The sequence below is a fragment of the Ovis aries genome, chromosome 3, assembly GCF_016772045.2.
Source record: "Ovis aries strain OAR_USU_Benz2616 breed Rambouillet chromosome 3, ARS-UI_Ramb_v3.0, whole genome shotgun sequence".
Lineage (NCBI taxonomy): Eukaryota > Metazoa > Chordata > Mammalia > Artiodactyla > Bovidae > Ovis > Ovis aries.
In genome coordinates, this window is record NC_056056.1 from 68,733,508 (window position 1) to 68,753,099 (window position 19,592).

The 19,592-nt window shown below is 34.5% G+C and overlaps 1 protein-coding gene and 1 long non-coding RNA gene across 15 annotated transcripts in view; one reads left to right on the forward strand and one right to left on the reverse strand.

Annotated features, from left to right (window-relative positions):
• Positions 1-19,592, forward strand: part of CCDC88A (coiled-coil domain containing 88A) — a 120,676-nt gene that overhangs the window by 92,573 nt on the left and 8,511 nt on the right. For 2 of the 14 annotated variants that reach the window (XM_042246141.2, XM_004005941.5), the window contains exons 20-30: positions 673-950; positions 1,187-1,330; positions 3,972-4,158; positions 8,758-8,903; positions 10,258-10,350; positions 10,477-10,691; positions 14,130-14,213; positions 15,189-15,392; positions 15,981-16,052; positions 17,040-17,120; positions 19,258-19,517. In XM_042246141.2, coding sequence (XP_042102075.1) covers positions 673-950; positions 1,187-1,330; positions 3,972-4,158; positions 8,758-8,903; positions 10,258-10,350; positions 10,477-10,691; positions 14,130-14,213; positions 15,189-15,392; positions 15,981-16,052; positions 17,040-17,120; positions 19,258-19,517 — 1,764 coding nt within the window. The remainder of the gene's footprint in view (positions 1-672; positions 951-1,186; positions 1,331-3,971; positions 4,159-8,757; positions 8,904-10,257; positions 10,351-10,476; positions 10,692-14,129; positions 14,214-15,188; positions 15,393-15,980; positions 16,053-17,039; positions 17,121-19,257; positions 19,518-19,592) is intronic. The other 12 variants (XM_042246142.2, XM_012171256.4, XM_042246143.2 and 9 more) reach the window with 6 other exon arrangements.
• LOC132659404 (uncharacterized) lies at positions 2,650-17,045 on the reverse strand. Its single transcript, XR_009599831.1, has 3 exons — positions 16,371-17,045; positions 6,104-7,375; positions 2,650-5,024 (listed from the first exon to the last, which is right to left on the reverse strand). It is a non-coding gene; the product is annotated as an uncharacterized LOC132659404 (long non-coding RNA).

Genomic DNA, 19,592 nt, shown 5'->3' on the forward strand with positions numbered 1-19,592 from the left:
ACTCTCTGAAACCTCTTAAAATGTGGAATTGTTCCCCCTCTGAATCTAAAAGTTCTTTGTATAACTCTTTCCAAATGAAAAAGAATATACTGATTTGATTTAGTTGTTCAGTTGCTAAGTTGTGCGTGACTCTTTTGTGACCCCCATGGACTATAGCCTACCAGGCGCCTCTGTCCATGGGATTTAACCAGGCAAGAATACTGCAGTGGGTTGCCATTTCCTTTTCCAAGGGATCTTCTGAACCCAAGGATTGAACCCATGTCTCCTGCATCTCTTACATTGGCAGGTGGATACTTTACCACTGAGCCACCTGGAAAGCCCTGGTTTAATTTAGACTTGAGAAAATTACCAGTCGAGTTTCACAAGTAGTTTTTCAGCTCTATCAACTGTCAACTTCTATAAACTGATAAACTGGCATTTAAAATTTTTTACTCTTATGGAATTGTTGCTAATGACCTTCATTTAAAATAATTCAACTCAAAAAATATGTTAACACTTAGCAAAAATCAAAATTAAATGGTAGCCTGCCTTTTGGGGATCTAAAATCCAAATTTTCTTAGTATAATATGAATATATGTGCTGTGATTTATTTAGTGCTTCCTAAAGTTAACATTCTTTTATTTTAAAAGAATTATAAATAAACTATTGTTCTGATGTCTGGCATCCTTGTAGGTTGAAAATTCCACGCTTAATTCCCAAAGTACCTCACTTATGAACCAGAATGCACAACTCTTAATCCAGCAGTCTTCCTTAGAAAATGAAAATGAATCTGTAATCAAAGAGCGAGAAGATCTGAAATCTCTCTATGATTCTCTGGTCAAAGATCATGAAAAGCTGGAACTTCTACATGAACGGCAGGCTTCAGAATATGAGACTCTCATTGCTAAACATGGAACTCTGAAGTCTGCCCACAAAAATCTCGAGGTGGAACATAAAGACCTTGAAGATCGGTAATTTATCATCTTTTCTTGTATTGTTGCCTTAAAACCAATTTAAGAAAACAATTTGAATTGAATAATGTAATAAATTTCAAATGTTAAACATGTCTGAGATAATTTATATAGGAAATGTATATAAACTTACATGCTTTATGTGATATTTATAAAATAAACTCATTTCCATTATTTCTTAAATTTTTTTTCCTAAGGAAATATTATAAACCAAATGCATAACATTTTTTTTCCAGTTACAATCAGTTACTAAAACAGAAAGGACAGTTGGAAGATTTGGAAAAAACATTGAAAGCAGAACAAGAAAAAATGCTGCTTAAAAACAAAAACCATGAGACTGTAGCTGCAGAATTCAAGAAGCTTTGTGGTGAAAATGATAGGTAATAAATATGTATATATATAATTTTGTATTTGTTCATTATATCCAACGGGTATATTACCCCTTTGCAGTACTACCCATAACTTAGAATTTTTAAAAAAGACCCCAGGGTAACGTGTAAATTACCCAACAGCATCATTTAGCTAGTTGTAAGTGATTCAGACAAGAATGTGGGTCTTGAACTTTCTCTGATTGTTTTCTCTTTTGATTTATTCAACTACTTAAGTTTTTAAGCCACAATATATAACAAAATTTCTGTATGTTGATTGCATTTGTATACTTTATTGAGGAAGAATGTAGTGAGACCTGATTTTTTATATCTTTCTTTCTACTAGCCTGGTATCACAATTCTTGTCTTTCAGAGTTGCTACAAGTGAGTGACCTTGTCATTTTCTAGCTAACTGGTTTTGTAGTCTTATTTTTAATTGTCTTACATATTAATGGGCTCATGTTACCATGGGGCAGTTAATTTTTAATTTAAAGCCTTGGCAAAATCAAAACTTTTCAACTGGTGATCAGCCTACTTCATAAGGGTACATTTTCAAAAAATTTTTAGAAGCCTTTGAAAAATTTAAACAATCTGAACATTTGTTTACTGTATTTACATTGCCCTAGTGAAGTGCTAAAAGCACACAAAATTCAAATGGGTATTATCATTGTTTTGAATTTAATGTAGTGTATTTTTCGAATTAAACATCTATTTCGTTTCTTTTATTTAAAAAAAAATCCCTAAGCTTCTCGAGCCATTTTCATACTCAGTAGTTTTTAATTTAGTTGTTACAGATAGAAATTCTATACTGATGGATTTGAACTTTAATAATCTTAACACCAAGCTAAAATCAAGGAGCATGTATTTGTATAGTATAAACAATGGAAGACCAAATTGTGACAAGTTATAGGGTATAAGGACACAGTTATTATTACACATAGAACATTGGGGAATGCATTTACTCTGGAAATCCCATCTTGAACCTAACCTTTTTTCTTGTTGGAATTCAAACTGGGGCAGTTTGTGAACTTGAGTAGACCTTCCAGAATCTAATTGTATACGTAAATGATGAGTCTCCAGAGAACAAACTCAACCTAATTGATAAGAAGAAATTGAGCTTGATGAATTTGATTGCAGTTCACCCAGTCTGCAGTCTTGGATGGGAAGAGTGGAGTATTTTCTGTCTCTAAGTAGAGTATTTTCTGTCTCTCAGTACTTTGGTTTCTTACCCAGCTTTTGTGCACTCATGCCTGTGTTCTCAGGAAAGAAAATGCGTTAAGTAAAACCTGGAAGAACTCTTTCACAAATAAAAGATACTTGTGGAGACTTAATCTAAAGAACAATAGTTTACTCATTTCTCTAAATCACCAAAGTTTTAATCTTAGGTAATGCCAAGTCAAGAAAGCTTCTTACATATACTAGGTTATCTTGGCGTCTTTGGAATTATGTTTTCTGAATTGCATTTCGGTGTTAATGTTCTCAGCTTTGAGGGACAGTGTAAAAAAAACTCTCTTAAAGAGCTGATTTTAGTATCTGCCTTTGGGATGATATTGAGGACATTGTATATTCTTTTTATATCTCCCTCTCCTTAAAGCATTAAGTAGTTATCTGTATGTCTCTGTGAAGTTTACAAAGTTGTTTACACATGGGATGCATTCATACATGGATTCAGCCTGCTAATGGAATGTTTATTGAATGTTTCTGGTGTTGCCATTTTACTTTTTTACCAAGTCTTATTTTTTTAATGTATTATTTTGTTATTTATAATTATTATAAATGGACTCAAATCCTTTAGGAAATGAGTTGAAATAAATTATTAGATAGTTGTGAGCAAATATCTTGCTGAGCAAAAGTTTGTTTGGCTTTCTCTACCTTGTATGAGTTCCAGATCTTAATGCCGTAAGATCAAGGTTGGTAAACTACAGCTAACTTAGCAGGCCATATCTAGCCTGCAGCCTGCTTTGTATAGCTCCCAAACAAAAAACAGTTTTTAACAGCTTAAAATGTGATGGGGAACAGAAAAGACGAGCACGCTATAGATAGCATGCAACCCATAAAGCCTAAGGTATTTATTACTCTGTGGTCCTTTACAGAAAGAATATGCTGATCTCTCTCTTAGAGGTCAGTGGACCTTGTTCTAAAGATGTAATAGTAGAAAGGACAGATAAGGCTATAGGTTGATTTTTTTTTTTAATCCAAAATTTGTCATTAGTAATTGAGGACTGCATAAATATGAATAATTTGCAGAAATCTCAATTACTAGAATTTTGATTTTAGTATGTATATCTTAGTTATCTGGCAACAGATTGATAGGCTACCATGTCTCAAACTGGATTGATTATTCGTTTGATCTGATTTTTCTTTATTTTTCATGTTGAATTATAGAATCTTTGAATTCTCTAGGTTAATTAATACTGGATTGGTTATTTTCTTCTTTGTCCTTTAAGCTAAATATTTTCTAATTAATGCTTAAAATTTTTTAAATTTAGTTTTTACAGACTTGGAACTGATTCTAGATGAGTTTAGTCACTGGCAAGAGAATCTTTTCTATTCTTTAAGTATGTCTAAGTGTGATTTACAGCAGTTTCTCATTGTGTAAATTACAATGAAAGCTATGAAGAGAATCTCTTTCTATCATGATTTCCAATTATAGGTTGAATCATACATATAATCAGCTTTTAAAAGAGACTGAAGTTTTACAAACTGACCATAAAAACTTGAAAAGTCTTCTAAATAATTCGAAACTGGAACAAACAAGATTAGAAGCGGAATTTTCAAAGTTAAAGGAACAATACCAACAATTGGACATCACATCCACCAAGCTAAATAACCAGTGTGAGGTGAGCTTAACAAGTTTAATTCCCGTTTCCTTCCTTTAGGCATTAAGACTAGCCTAAAAAGGTAAACCATCATAATGACAATAGCAGTATGTTTAATGTTTAATGAGGTATTTCTAAAAAAATTGGTCAAGGATGATTTAAATCCACAAATAATTCAGAAAAGCCTCCTTCTTCCTTCCTTAATTTCAACAATTTTTACTATTAGTTTAAACTTATATGTTCAGATACTTGGACAAATTAACCCTTGTTTAATGAAAAAATGTTTACTGACCACTTGGCATGTATTAATAAACGAAAAAGGGAAAAATCTCTTCCTTTGTGGAATTAATATTCTGGTGGAAGGAAGTAGACAATAAATATAATACATAGTTAAAATATATAGTGTTTCAGTGTTTTGTTACATATGGCTGTGTAACAGTTTACCCCAAAATACAGTGGTACAAAATACAGTGGTATATATGAGTGCTCTCATAGCTAGTGGGTCAGCATTTGGACAGGGACAGTGGGGCCAGTTTGTCTCCTCCACTTAAATGTGGGCCCCCAGCTGAAAGATTTGAAAGGCTAATTGCATGTTTGGTGGTTGATGCTGGCCATCAGCTGAAAGCGTCAGTCTCCTCTTCTTGTGATCTCTCCCCATGGACTGGTTTGGGCTTTCCCACACCATGGTGAGAACCAGACAGAAGGCATCTCTGTGTTAATGATCAAGCCCCAGAAGTCATGAAGCATTTCCCCTGCATTCTAGTCATTGAGGCAGAGTCCCATCCAGGTTCAAGGGAAAGAGAGACTGAGCCTCTTGATGGTGAATGGCAGGATTCTGGAAGAGCACATGGACTGGAAATACTGCTGTAACCACTTTGAAAATTAATCTGCAACACATATAGTATGTTACAAGATAAAAGTTATGTACAAGTAAAAATGGAGAGAGGTAAAAGAGGATAAGGACTGCCAGAGTAGATGAGGAATACAAATTGAAATTTTAACTAGGCATCAAAGAACAACGATTTGAAGATTAGTGTGTTGTTATGTGGACATTGAGGAAGGAACCTTCCAGGCAGTCAGCCCACCCAGTTAATCTAGACCAGAGGAATCCTGGTGTGTTTGAGGAACACTCAAGGAAGCTAGTGTGGCTGGAGTGGAATGAGCAAACGAAGAGAGTGGTAGGAGATGAGCTCGGAGATATTCCTGGGCCAGATATATTGCCTTATGTATGTGTTGTTCTCAGTTTTGTCCAACTCTTTGCAACCCCCTGGGCTGTAGCCTACCAGGCTTCTCTGCCCATGAAATTTTCCATGCAAGAATACTGGGGTGGGTTGCCATCTCCTACTCCAAGGGATATTCCTGACCCAGGGATCATACCCGCGTCTCTTGTTTTCCTGCATTGGCAGGCAGATTCTTCACCACCACTGCACCACAGGGGAAGCCTGTGTTGCCTTACAGGCCATTGTAAAATACTTTTCTGAGTAAAACAGGGGGAGCTATTGGAAAGTTTAGAACAGAAGTGACATCTGCCTTATGTATATAGTTGTGCTCTTAACATGATTCTGTGCTTCTTCCCATGATGAGTTGATAATGTGATAGAAGTTTTGAAATAGAAAAAGAATACTGAAAGCCTTAAATATTATAATTCTTACATTTTATGATTGGTCTTTAAATCGTTAAAGTTTGAGTATAGCTTAACATCTGAATTTCTTGAAACTTAGAAAATCAGCACTTAAGCAAAACCCTTAAATAGAATTAGGAATAGACTGAAAAAAAAAGGAATAGACTGTAGCAGAAAGTAATACTTAAAAGTTTTTTGTCTGAAATCACAAACTAATGGAAGGAAAAAAATTAGTTTGATATTATATATATTTAATTATACAGCAAAGTTCAGAAATTATGGAACCTTCATTCTGCTTGTAATTTATAAAATCTAAATAAAATATAATAGAGGTAATAGACTTACAGAAAGTGAAGTGAAGTCGCTCAGTCGTATCCAACTCTTTGCGACCCCATGGAGTGTAGCCTACCAGGCTCCTCTGTCCATGGGATTTTCCAGGCAAGAGTACTGGAGTGGGGTGCCATTTCCTTCTTCAGGAATCTTCCCAACCCAGGGATCAAACCCGGGTCTCCCACATTGTAGGCAGACGCTTTACCATCTGAGCCACCAGGGAAGTCCAGACTTACAGAAGAACATGACGGACAGGGACTGAGATCCTGCATGCTGCACAGCATGGCCAGAACAAAGAAAGGAACATAACAAATCCACTTTCCCGGAAACAACAGAATTGGGAAAAAATACAAAAACAACCACTTTTAGGACTCTGGAACTCAAGCAGAGACATAAAACAAATTGAGAAGAATTAAAGAAAAACTACTTAGCTTTTGGTAGGAATTATAGTTTATTAAGTGACTTCTCCCATTCTGAGTCTCCTCCTCCCCTTTCTCCATAACTGGGAGTTCAGTCAAGAGGCATGCCTTGAAACCAGCAGCTTTGCTACTGGAGGGTTGTCAAAGGCTAACTCAGGTAGCCTGAAACACTGGATGGGGCAAATCACAGATGAACAAACTACTCAGAAATTTAACATGGGAGATCCAGAGAATGAGACAAGTAGCCATAATTGGTCTTGCAAGATCCTGCATGTTACTGGTGGTCTCAAAGACCACTCAAGAGAAATCAGAAAGGGCCCTGATTGTCCCAACAATCAATCCACCCTTGGCTAGGGATTAAGTCATATAATAATGTGATTTGAAGGGAATGGAAAAATGAATCCATAGTGTTGGAGACTTCTCTATGGGAAGTGTGGTAATTGGAAGAGCACGCAACAGATGTTTCTGGAATACAATTGATGTGCTATTTCTTGATCTGAGTACTGGTTCACTCATGAGTTCACTTTATGGTAATTCACTGAGCTGTATGCACACTTAAAATTTGTTCTTTTTTCTGTATATGTTTTATGAGTTGTCTGCTGATACAGTAATGCTGTGTAAGAAACATAGAACCTCATTGGTAAGAGACTAAACATTTACTTTTGCTCTTGAGTCTCTGGGTCAGCTGAGCAGATGTGCTGGTCTGCGTTGATGTGTGGGCCAAGATCAGTAGACCTTAGTAGGGCTTGCTCGTGTATCTGCAATTAGCCAGCATGCACCCTGCGAGCTAGCTGGTCTAAGGTGGCCCCAGCTGGTGTAACTTTTCTGTGCCATGTGGTCTCTCATCCTTCAAGAGGATTCCAGGAGCCTGAGTGGAAACACATAAGCCTCTTGAGGCCTGGGCTTGGAACTATCACACCATCGCTTCTGCCTCCTTCCCTTAGCCAAAGGGATTCCCGGGTCAAGAAGAGAAGTATTAATAGATTTCACTTCTTGATAGGAAAAGTAAGAAGTCACAGCACAAGAGGGTACAGGGAGGAAAACTGCATTCAATTTTGCCGTGAATCTACCACATGTGTTATGTTTCAATTTAACAACATACAGATAAATAAAACATACAGCACAGTATTGACAGTTGTTAGATCTAGATGGCTGTTTATGCATATTCATAGTATTATACTATTTGCTTATTTCTACCTTCTGAGAGTTTTCAAGTTTTGTCTTTTTTGGGGGGTCGGGGGGAAGGGGTTGTTGTTGGCTTAAATAAAAAAATACAGAACTCTGAAAAAAAATCCAAACTTGCTAAATTCTAATGCTAGAACCCAAAAATCTTTATTTTAAAAATATATTCTACAAGTGATATTAAATTTTGACAATCACTGATTTGGGCTTTCTGACTTCTGCTGGAACCTCTGGCCTAACTGAGGCATATTTCTAGTTTCTGCTGACTACAGAGAAGCAGCTCAATTATGTTGGCAGCCTAACTGCCAGTAATAATCAGTAATATGACCACCCATTTACAGTATCACCTGACTCCCTTGGTTCAAGCCATAAAAATTATACACAAACTTTTGAGGTTTCTTGACAACAATGTTTAGAGGAAGAATGAGGTATATGAAGTACCTACTATGTGTCATAGGCATGACACCAGCTACTTCACATATATTATTTAATCCTTGCAACAGTCTTGGGGGATGAAAGTTGTTATTTTCAATTTATAGATGGGTGGAGTCGTTAAGATTTAGAGAATTACTAATTTGTTTAGCATTTTATAGCTATTTAAACAGAAGGCCAGGAGTTCACGTTTGGGAACGCATGTACACCCATGGTGGATTCATGTCAATGTATGGCAAAACCAATACAGTATTGTAAAGTAAAATAAAGTAAAAATAAAAATTTTAAAAAAAATTAATAAATAAACAGAAGGCCAGAGATATGTATCTGGCTTTGAACTCTAAGTCAAAATGGTTGTAAAGACAGCAGTGGTTTTGGAAGTAGATAGCTTACTATATGTTAAACCCAGTGTTTCTGAGAATTAAGAAAACATAAATGTCTAGCACAACCCAGTAGTTTAGATGTCATTATTACTAAAATAATCACTAATTCTAATCAAAGGACAACCATCTGGTTGTTCTCTGGCAGAAGACTTAAAACTTCGTCAAGTACTTTATATTTTTCAGATGCTTTGGGGGATTTGTGTCAAATGTAAATGTTGATATTTTAAAAAATAAATGTTTGTGTTTAAAACAGTTGCTAAGCCAACTTAAAGGAAATTTAGAAGAAGAAAATCGACATCTACTAGATCAAATTCAGACATTAATGCTACAGAACAGAACACTATTGGAGCAGAATATGGAAAGCAAGGATCTTTTCCATGTTGAGCAAAGACAGTACATGTAGGTACCAAATAATTTTTCACTCTGAAATATTACTCCGGTGGCAGAGAAAATGCAATGCTAATTTTTCCTAATTTTCAACATTATTATTTCAGTATTTTTTTAATGGTTATGCTCTGGGAAGTATGCTAATAACCAGAAATACTAAAATGAAAACATATAGATCCAGCTCTTAATGATCTATTAATATAAAACAAGAAGTAAAAATAATTTTTATAATGAAGGTATGTTATAGGAAGCCATAGAAATACAGCAAATAGAGGGGCAGAAGTACCTTAGCTTGCAAGAGAGGCTGGACTTTGTAAAGATGATTGAGCTGAGACTTAAAGATTCAGTAGGATTTTGCCTGAGGAGGCATAACAGGCCAAGAGAGCAGCAAATGCAGAGACAAAGAGGTGTAATGAAACTGTATTATGATTATGATATATGGTCTAAAAATTTATTGCTCATACTGGAGCAAAATTGTGGAAGGAAGTGTAGCAGAGAAGTGGCTAAACACTCAGGAGCCACTTTACAAAGGTTTTTCTTTGCTGTACAGAGAACTGGCTGAAAAATTTGAGCAGGGCAGTAATATGATCAGATTTGTGCTGTTTGTTTAAATCACTGATGACATTAGAGTATAGATTGGAGGTTCTAAGAATTAGAGACAAGGAGTAAGTTTTAAGGTTGTTGCAATAACCTAGTGAAAAACAATTCACAAGCAGTGGTAGTTAAGATCAAGTACAAGAGAGATGTGAAAGAATCGACAGACCTTGATTATTAGTAAATTGTGGTGAAGCTAGTGTATTTATGCATATGAAAGTGAAAGGAAAGTGAAGTCGCTCAGTCGTGTCCAACTCTTTGCGACCCCATGGACTGTACCCTACCAGGCTCCTCCCTCCATGTGATTCTCCAGGCAAGAGTACTGGAGTGGGTTGCCATTTCCTTCTCCAGGGGATCTCCCAACCCAGGGATCAAACCCGGTTCTCCCAGATTCTGGGCAGACACTTTAACCTCTGAGCCACCAGGGAAGCCCATTTATGCATATAATGTTGTTTAATAACTGTAGAAAGATGTTGAGAGAATTCTTTTGTCATGATAATATTGTAATATAGACGATTATTTCCTTCAGACAAATAAATCCTGTTGAAAATTGAGATTCTAAGTCCTGTATCCTTTTATTTAAGTAAGTTGTAAATTAAAAGACAATGAAAAACTTGCAAACAGTTCTGTTGTTACTGCCTATTAAATTCTTAGTTGTCAACTATGGTATCTGTATTTCTTTGTGTTTTGGGGAGAAGTTAGGTTATATAATCCAAATAATATGCATAACTGTACAAAATAAGATATCCTAAATGTAACTTTATTTTTATAGTGATAAGTTAAATGAATTAAGACGACAAAAGGAGAAATTAGAAGAGAAAATTATGGATCAATACAAATTTTATGACCCATCTCCACCTAGAAGGTACTGTTATCCAGTTGGTTGTTTTTTTTTTCATTTTTATTTTGCGGGAAAAAAACATTCTGATTTTGAGAGGAATTTGTATGCAGAATTTTAAACTGATAAGACTTTTAAAAATTACTTTATTAGGAGGGGCAACTGGATTACTCTGAAAATGAGAAAACTGATAAAGTCTAAGAAAGACGTTAATCGGGAACGACAGAAATCACTGACTTTAACACCAACACGCTCAGACTCCAGTGAAGGATTTCTTCAACTCCCCCATCAAGATAGTCAAGATAGTTCTTCAGTAGGTTCAAACTCTTTAGAAGATGGCCAAACTTTGGGGACCAAGAAAAGCAGCAGTGAGTGCTTAAACTCTTTAAACATTTGTGATCTCTAGAATTGATTTAGATTCCTTACTAAAGATTTCTTTTAAATATCTTCCACAGTCCTTTGGGATAATATCTGATGAATGCATTTCTTTTTAACTTCATATGTTTTTAAAATTCATTGCATACTGCAGTACTGCATAGCCACGTGATTTTCTTTATTGTATATTTAGAGAAATACAAAAAGATACCATCATTTGACCAGGAAGGTAAAATAGTATAGAAAGAACAGTGAAATGAGAGCCGGAATACCTCTGCCACTTGCTAGTTCTGTTAATGTGGGCAAGACTTTTACTTTTGCATCCTACTTCACAGGGTGATTATGAGGAGCAACTGAGAAATATTTATAAGATTTCATTTTCATAATTATTTGTAACTGAATAGAGTAATACGGCTTTTTAGAATGAGGTTTTAATCATACTTCGATGGTATCAAATTGGAAAAAAGTTACATTGAGGGGGAGGAAGCAAAGAAAAATAGCTATGAATTGGAAGAGAATGTTTTTCAATGATTTAGAAATAATTGAAGGTTATAAAAGTTATTGAGGGATTGCTTGGTAAAGGTTCAGTTAAAATGGATTTGGAGATACAAGTTTTCGTATAAACTTGTGATTTAATTTTTTAAATTACAAATGTTGAAGTGTAATATCATAACGTGACCTCCACAATTAATACTCTCTTGATTTCATTACTAGTGTGCTTAGCTAAACATTAAGAGCAAAGTAAAAGCCTAAGGAAGAGTATTTTAAGAGAAAGAAAAGAATCCAGTGGTAGGCCCTTTGAAGATATAGGAGAATTTGACTGCTAGCAATGTTCTTATATGTAAATAGGATATTTTGAATCCACTCACACCCTCACCAGAATCACTAAATTTAAAAGCATATATATATGTGTATGTTTATACATAAGACATATGTACAAGATAGATACTATATATATGTATACATTTGTATGTATTAATATATACATTTCAATATTATTCTTTAGAAGTAAATAGCAGGCAAAAGCAGTCACTATTTCTCCCAGGGATAGACACTGTATGGGCATCTCTCAAAACACTCAAAAAACTGTATAGACATGGTTTTGTCCTCAGGGGAATTATCTCTGAAAAGACAGTGTTTTAGAGTGTAAGAGATTAGACATTCATTATAGGCTATATTTAAGAATGCAGCTATAGCACCCTAAGAACTAGAGTCCACAAGTAAGCAACAAAAAATCATACACGTACATGAGTACCATATTCATACATACACACATACAAATATGTTTGTGTTATAAGAAAGTGGTTTAGTTCTATCTGTTCTCATAAGATTAATCTTGTTAACCAAACCTACATGAAACCTCCAAGTATTTTAGAGAGATTATCAAGTTTTCCTTAAAAAAGGTGCCAGATGATTCAATTTTATCTACCTTTGGATATAAAATATCTGGCATCTGATTTAATGAGAAATGGTTATGGGTATATATAATTTTTTTAATTAAAGGAAGATAATTCAAGTAGGAGAATACCTTGTACCACAAGAAAGGTACAACAGTCTTTTTTAAGGTCATCTTGTTTTAAATTATCAGTCTATCATTCCTTCATACTCTATGCTAGAAACATCTGGAGTAAAAATCAGAAGGAAGTAATACTCTTCTTTCCAGCAGTTATTCAGTTTTAGAATTTTAAAAATAAGCAGAAAACCCTATCATTCTAATGTTCCCATAATTTCATATAGTTTGGGAAGCGAACATTGTATGTCTACAAACTAATTGCCATAAGAATGATCATTTTCCACCACTGGCAAATATAAAACTCCTTTTATCCTTTCCATTTTGGAAGAGTGTCTGTCAGTAAAGCAGTCTATGGAAAACAGTTGAAAACAGAAAGAGAAAGTATCTAAACAAGACATGTGCATGCTGCAACCATTCAGCTTTGTTTTAGCTAAGTGTCCATTTTTACATTGCTTTCAGTTCATTTCTTTTTAATCATTGAAAACAGCTGTGTTTTCCGAGCTAGAAACAAAAAGTTTAAATGAGTCATGACTATTCTTAATAGCAATCAAATAAGTAAGTTAAAAAGCTGTATGTCTTTGCATTCTCCTTAATGAGTGATACTTGTCAGTTTGTCAAAAGAGCTTTTTATTATTTATAAGATAAGAGCAAACCGTAAGAAAGAGCATAGTTATTAAGGCTGTATGCAATACACTTTTAAATCTCAATGTGAGTTTTTTCCCTGCCTCTTAAATTGCAGCTCCAAAGAGGTATAATAATATTTTCCATTAAAATCTTATTAAAGTATAGCTTAAGAATGTTACTCTAGTGAACATTTAAATTTTTATGTTAATGACTCCTACTGTAGTTATAATCCTAATTTTCATTCATATATTGATAACTTCCCTGTGTCATGCTATGATTTTTTTTAAATAAACTGACTCCCAAAGCCCTTCAAAATATCTAAAAATGTTATAAAAACATAATTTTCTATCATTTTTGCTTGCTTTTTAGGATGCATCCTTATTTTTTAGGCTATTAGAGCTTAAAAGCTACTATTAAAATACTTCTATTTTTTCTTCCAGCCAACCTTTTGCAAAATGAAATTAACATAATTTGCTCACGCCATCTTTTGAAAGACTTGTCTTAGAAGAATATATATTTCTGTGGTGCTTCTAAATAATGCATCAGAATTCAGTTTAAACCAAGAAGTAGTTTCCTATTTTCCTTTTTAACATTTAAAGAAATAATGAAAGTTTTAAAAGTTTCTTTAGGTTATTGTAAACATCCTGGAACACCTTAGTTTTTGTTGAAGTATTTTACCAAAATACAGGATCTACATTTTCCTAAATTATTTTTTTTCCAAAATAAAACCTTATAATTTAAAAAGTTAAAGATAATGGGGACTTCCTGGTGGTCCAGTGGTTCAGACTCCATGTGCTTCCACTGTAGGCGGCACAGGTGTGGTCCTTGGTTGGGGATGAAGACCCCAGATGCCACTTGGCATGGCAAAAAACAGTTAAAACAGAGGAGTGAGAGCCTCCTACATTTTCATCACCTACATTCCCTGGTCCACCAAGAGCGGCCCTAGTAATATAGGTCTATCTATCTTTACAACTTAACTAGAAAAATTGTTCTTCAGTAAGTAGTTCTTATCATTTCCTGTATTTATAGGACTTTAGTCAGCCCAGGTTTTCTAAGTATATGTTTTTCATCATTGTCTTCAGTGCTTTCCCAAGTATTTTAAAGTATCAAAGTACATATTTCATATTTCATAATCACTCAGCAGCACGAGAATAATAGCTTTAGTGTAGCTTACATAGCTGAAACTCAGACATTCATTTCTGTCCTTAATTTCAACATTTAACTCCCATCTGTTCTTCTCCCTTTTTTCTTTCATTTTTCTGTTTCTGTTTTTTCTCATGCTCTGACATTAAAGTGGTTGCACTGAAAAGACTGCCCTTTTTGAGGAACAGACCGAAGGATAAAGACAAAATGAAGGCCTGCTACCGTCGTTCCATGTGTAAGACTTTATGACAGTTCAGCTTCTTTCAAATGACTACACTGGCTTCCATTACTAATTTTCACTAACCATTCTCTGGACTGTGCCAATTTTCTTATTTTGCAAAGTGCAGTCTTCCTGTAACCCATGGAGCTGGAAGAATTTTTTTTTTTTCCAAAACTGGCACTGAATCTGCATTATATGTATGTTCATTTATACATATACATGCATATGTTTAGTCATACATGTAATATACTTACAAATTTCCAGTGCTTTCTAAAAGTTGGCAGAAAAAAAAACTTTAATTTTATATGCCATAAAGATTTCTTCCCAAAGAAATTTGCTTAAAGAAAATACAACAAAACCTTTAGCATTAGGTATTTATTTTCTTAATGAACTAGGATTAAATAAATAAATAAAATGGCCTGTAATCCTTGAAAATGTTTGTCATTCTTTATATACTGATACTCTGGTTTCTATTTTTTTTAAGTGGAATGGGTAATTAATCACATTAAATGTCTGTCACTGGATATCCTCTCTTTCAGGTTTTTATTGAGTGGTATACTTATTTGATTCATAAAATGAATAATTTCTTCAGTAACCTGCTCTGACCAAGGACTCTTTATCATTTTCAATAGTGTTGCTATAAAGAACTGCTCTCCATCTTACCTTTATTCATTCCATTTTTGTCACCACAAAACCACATTTTGAAGGCTTCTAATTATATTGCACATCACTGCTCAAAAGGCAGTTGTACAGAGTAAAATTCCTTTTCCTACCTTTAAAGGGGGTGGAGGGTGATAAAATTATTTACTGAAGTTTATCAAGCTTTGGCCTCCTCATTTCATACAGCTAAATGCATGTCATAATTCAAATGACCTTGTGGTTAGTTTTTTATTTCCCTTGCATTAATCCATAGACAGTAATCAATACAAAATAGAAATAAGAGCAAGTACATTAACCATGCTGATTCATTTGCTTTCATTTGCATCCCAGCCATGAATGACCTGGTGCAGTCCATGGTCCTAGCAGGAGGACAGTGGACAGGTAGTACTGAGAATTTGGAGGTTCCTGATGATATTTCAACGGGTAAAAGGAGAAAAGAATTGGGAGCTATGGCCTTCTCTACTACAGCCATCAACTTTTCAACTGTCAACTCTTCTACAGGCTTCAGATCCAAGCAGTTGGTTAATAATAAAGGTATAGGCCGTCTGCTATTTGCACTGTGGTGTAACTGTTGGCAACAAGAATTTTTATTTGACTTTTTAATGTTTACTTTTTTTGACAGCAGCAACCTGAAATAACTATCAAAACAATCCGGACTTAATCTAAGAATTTTCAGGTCATTTCAAAAATTTAAAACATCATACAGATAACTACATCTTTCCTAGGTCTTTCGTAATAAACAGCTAATGAACTAACAAGAAATGGAAAAGTAAACCAAGTAAAAGACAGAAAAGGAGAGAGTGATAGAAGCTTTAGAAAAACAAACAAAAAACCTAGAAACACTACAACATCAGAGAACCACATAGAACAACCCAGGCTCTTGCTTTGCTTTGCAGGGTCACAGGGAGGTTGTTTCAGTGCTTCTGGTATTTTCCTTAAGCAAGTCAACTCACATCAGAGTTATTCTGTTTCTTACTCCTATTCCAGTTTCTGACTGAGTATATGAAATATGTTAAATCAAGATGTACTGTACATGATTAAAAAAGAATTTCCATATTCTGCATAAATGTTACAATTTTTTTTGTTAAAAAAATTTTATATCCATTCTACTATTTTACGTAGATACTACATCCTTTGAAGACGTAAGTCCACAAGGTATTAGTGATGATTCTAGTACGGGATCAAGAGTTCATGGTAAGATATGAACTTTATTTAGCAAGTACATATTACATACAGAATGAGAATGCTAAGACTCTTGCATTGACCTCATGAATGTGGCATTGCCAGCAAGCATGTTTTCTCTAACCTGCATCTCATAGCTACTTCTGCCATTTCTTCAAACCTAATACTCCCTTTTCCCTTTTATAAGGTTATTACTTCATCTAAATAGTCTCTGCTTTAGTCAGGGTCATATATAAAGTATGTCTGCACAATGCTTAAAGGTAATTTTGTTGCCATTTTGGCATAAAGTTATTAGAGATACATTTCATATTTGGTTTTAAAAATACTTACTCAGGTAAAGGACAAACTCTAAGAAACCACATTTTCTGCAGTGTCGAGCATTTCAGTTTTTAGCTTCTGACTGGAAAGTCTTCTCTTACCAAACTAAATTATTAACAAAAAAACAATGGAAAAGGAATGAATTTAATATGTAAAGAAATACGTTAAAGAAATTTCATATGTGAGCAGGATTTTAGGAAGCAGGGTGGGGCCGTGTTAACAGTGTAGTTATTTCCCTTGTATGGATAGGAATACAAGACATTAACTCTGCAGGTGCTCATATTCCTCCTGTTCGTGGCATCTCTGCAATGTGCAGGGTTCCTTGTCTGATCTTTTGTGACCTAATCACTAGCTTTTTTTTTTTTCCTTTGGGGACATATCATTCTGTTCAACTACAACAGTCCTGGTATCCGTCTAGAAATCCATTTCCAAATGTATTATTCACTTTATCTTCTTTTGTTTGAATCTCAGCTGTTGTCTCAGAAGTGTCCTGTTCTCAGTTGTTTAACTGAACTATCTGGAAATGCCTTTGCTTGCTAATCTATAAGACTCAACTCTGTGGGCATGCTCAATCTGTGAAAGTATGCATGATTGCTTCCTCAAAGCATTCTGTAATCAGAATGTAAAGTTCAGTGTCTTCAGCTGCAAGTTTTATCACTGTCTCCTGATTTTTTCATTTAGCTTCGAGACCAGCCAGCCTTGATAGTGGCAGAACATCCACTAGCAATAGCAATAATAATGCTTCACTCCATGAAGTCAAAGGTATGCTGTAGGTAAATTTACTAATATGCTCCATCCATTTCCAAGTGGGAAATTGATTAGTTTCTGGGGGAAAATGAAATCCAAATCATCTGTGTTTGGAACATAGTTCCTTGGAATATTTTATGCTTTTCACATTGTAATACAAATGTATTTCAATGTGTACAAATGTAAAAACAGGAGCAGTTATTTTAGTTTCCATTTTTCATCTTCACAGGTAAAATCTTTTTCTTGTTATCTTTCTATTTCAAAAGTATCTGTAAGTTCTTATTTTCTTACATTTTGTCTTTGTCATGAAAATGGTTGGCCTTAATTTTCTCATGATACGTGTACACTGAACTCACAGAAAGTGTTTTAGAAATACTTTTAAGCTTTGTTTATCCACGAAATAAGGAGGAATATATTTTTTTAATTTGAGAAGACAGTTGTGTTTGTGTGAGTGTAACAAATGCCAAATGGATGCATATATCTCATATATAGAAAAAAATTAGTTCAAGATACCTTTTTCCTCAGTTTATTAATGTGCATTCCAAGCTGAAATTTTATGTGACTGTCTGGAAGTATCAACTGATACCTTTTTTCTTAAAGGTATACTGCCCATTCAAATTCTGGAATTATTTAATAAATTATAAAAGTTTGTTAAAGTAGTTATTTTCTACAGAACAGAATTGTTAAATTATAATGAGTGCATTTGTTCTATTGCTTTTCTGTATTATATAATAATTTTGTCTCAGTTATAATTTTAATATTTGTTGCAGTGATCTGAAAATCTGATTTTGAGCGATTATTTTTTCATGTTTATAATCATGTTCTTATATCCTTTAGAAAAATATTACCTGAACTGTGAAGAAGCCTTTTCTGATTTGAAATTTTAAGAAAATTCTTTTCCTACAAAATGTTACATAGTTTGAGCCAAAATCTTTCATGACCCACTTTACCCTCTGTGATTAGGAAACCATGGAAAGTTGCATTTTCCATCTTGATGCTTCTACACAGTTTGCGATTGATCAAAATGAATAAGCAGTCTTAAGGAATAGCATAAACTGTGGGGAGCTTTTTTCCAGAACTAGTAGTTTGCATTCTTTATCATTGTTCAGTCTCAGCTGATTCTTCTAAAGAGAGGAAAGCAGGGAGAATCAGATTTTTCAGACATTAAATAAAGAATGAGATACTACATACTTGATTTTTTACTGGAATTTTCTAAGTTAATTATATCATGTCTCTGTTTGACTTTCCTTAGATGCTTGCTATTTAAATGTTTTTTTAATTTCTTAAGATTATTTTTTACTTATTTTTTATTGTTAATTGGAGGACAGTTGCTTTACAGTGTTGTGTTGGTTTCTGCCATACGTCAGCATGAATCAGCCATAGATAAGACATATGTTCCCTCCCTCTTGAATCTTCTTTCCACCTTCCACCCCTCTAGGTTATCACACTCTTTAAGGTTATTCGTTTAGGATGAACAGAGAAGCCTTCAAATAAGGAACACAGACTTCATAGAAAGTCAAAGAATTAGAATTATTAGTGTTTGGTTTTAACATTCTCAATTTAAAACTCATATAATCATATTTTGGGCTTCCCTAGTGGCTCAGTGGTAAAGAAACTGCCTGCCAATGCAGGAGATCTAAGGGTCAGGAAGATCCCCTAGAGAAGGAAATGGCAGCCCACTTCAGAATTTTTGCCTGGGAAACCCCATGGAGAGAGGAACCTGGTGGGCTACAGTCCATGGGGTCACAAGAGTCAGACATGACTTCATGACTAAAACAACAAATGTTTTTTTAAAAATTATAAGGTGTTTTACAGTTTTTTAACCTGAATTTTTAAAAATGTATTACTTCTTTGTTTATTCATTTACTCACCAAATGTATATGTTTAGGTTCTGGGTCTGGTGGTGAAGGCAAGTGTTTGCCCTTGTGGAGCTTACAATATTTGTCATCGTGACAAATAAGGAAGCATGCTATGGTAGATAGTTATTAGACTGATGAAAGATTAACATGGTTTATTTACTAAGTATTTATGAATAAAGCTTTGAACGTCATTTTGGCTATTCATAAGAATCCAGTCAATAAATTATCAGTACTTACACAGTGTTAATCTTGTGTCTATTATTGAACTTTTAACACACCATTTACTCCTAAAGCAGGTGCAGTTAATATCCAGAGCAGGCCACAAAGCCACAGCAGTGGAGAATTTAGCCTGCTTCATGAGCATGAGGCGTGGTCCAGCAGTGGTAGCAGTCCAATCCAGTACTTGAAAAGACAGACCAGATCAAGTCCGGTGCTCCAGCACAGAACACTAGAGAATCGGGCACATCACAAAATCAAAACTGGTTCCCCTGGAAGTGAAGTTGTTACTTTACAACAGTTTTTGGAAGAAAGCAACAAGCTTACCTCAATGCAGGTTGGTTTTATCTATGGTGACCTTAATTTAGATGGACACTATAAGTTAAATTTCTATGGTTGAACTTTAGAGCCT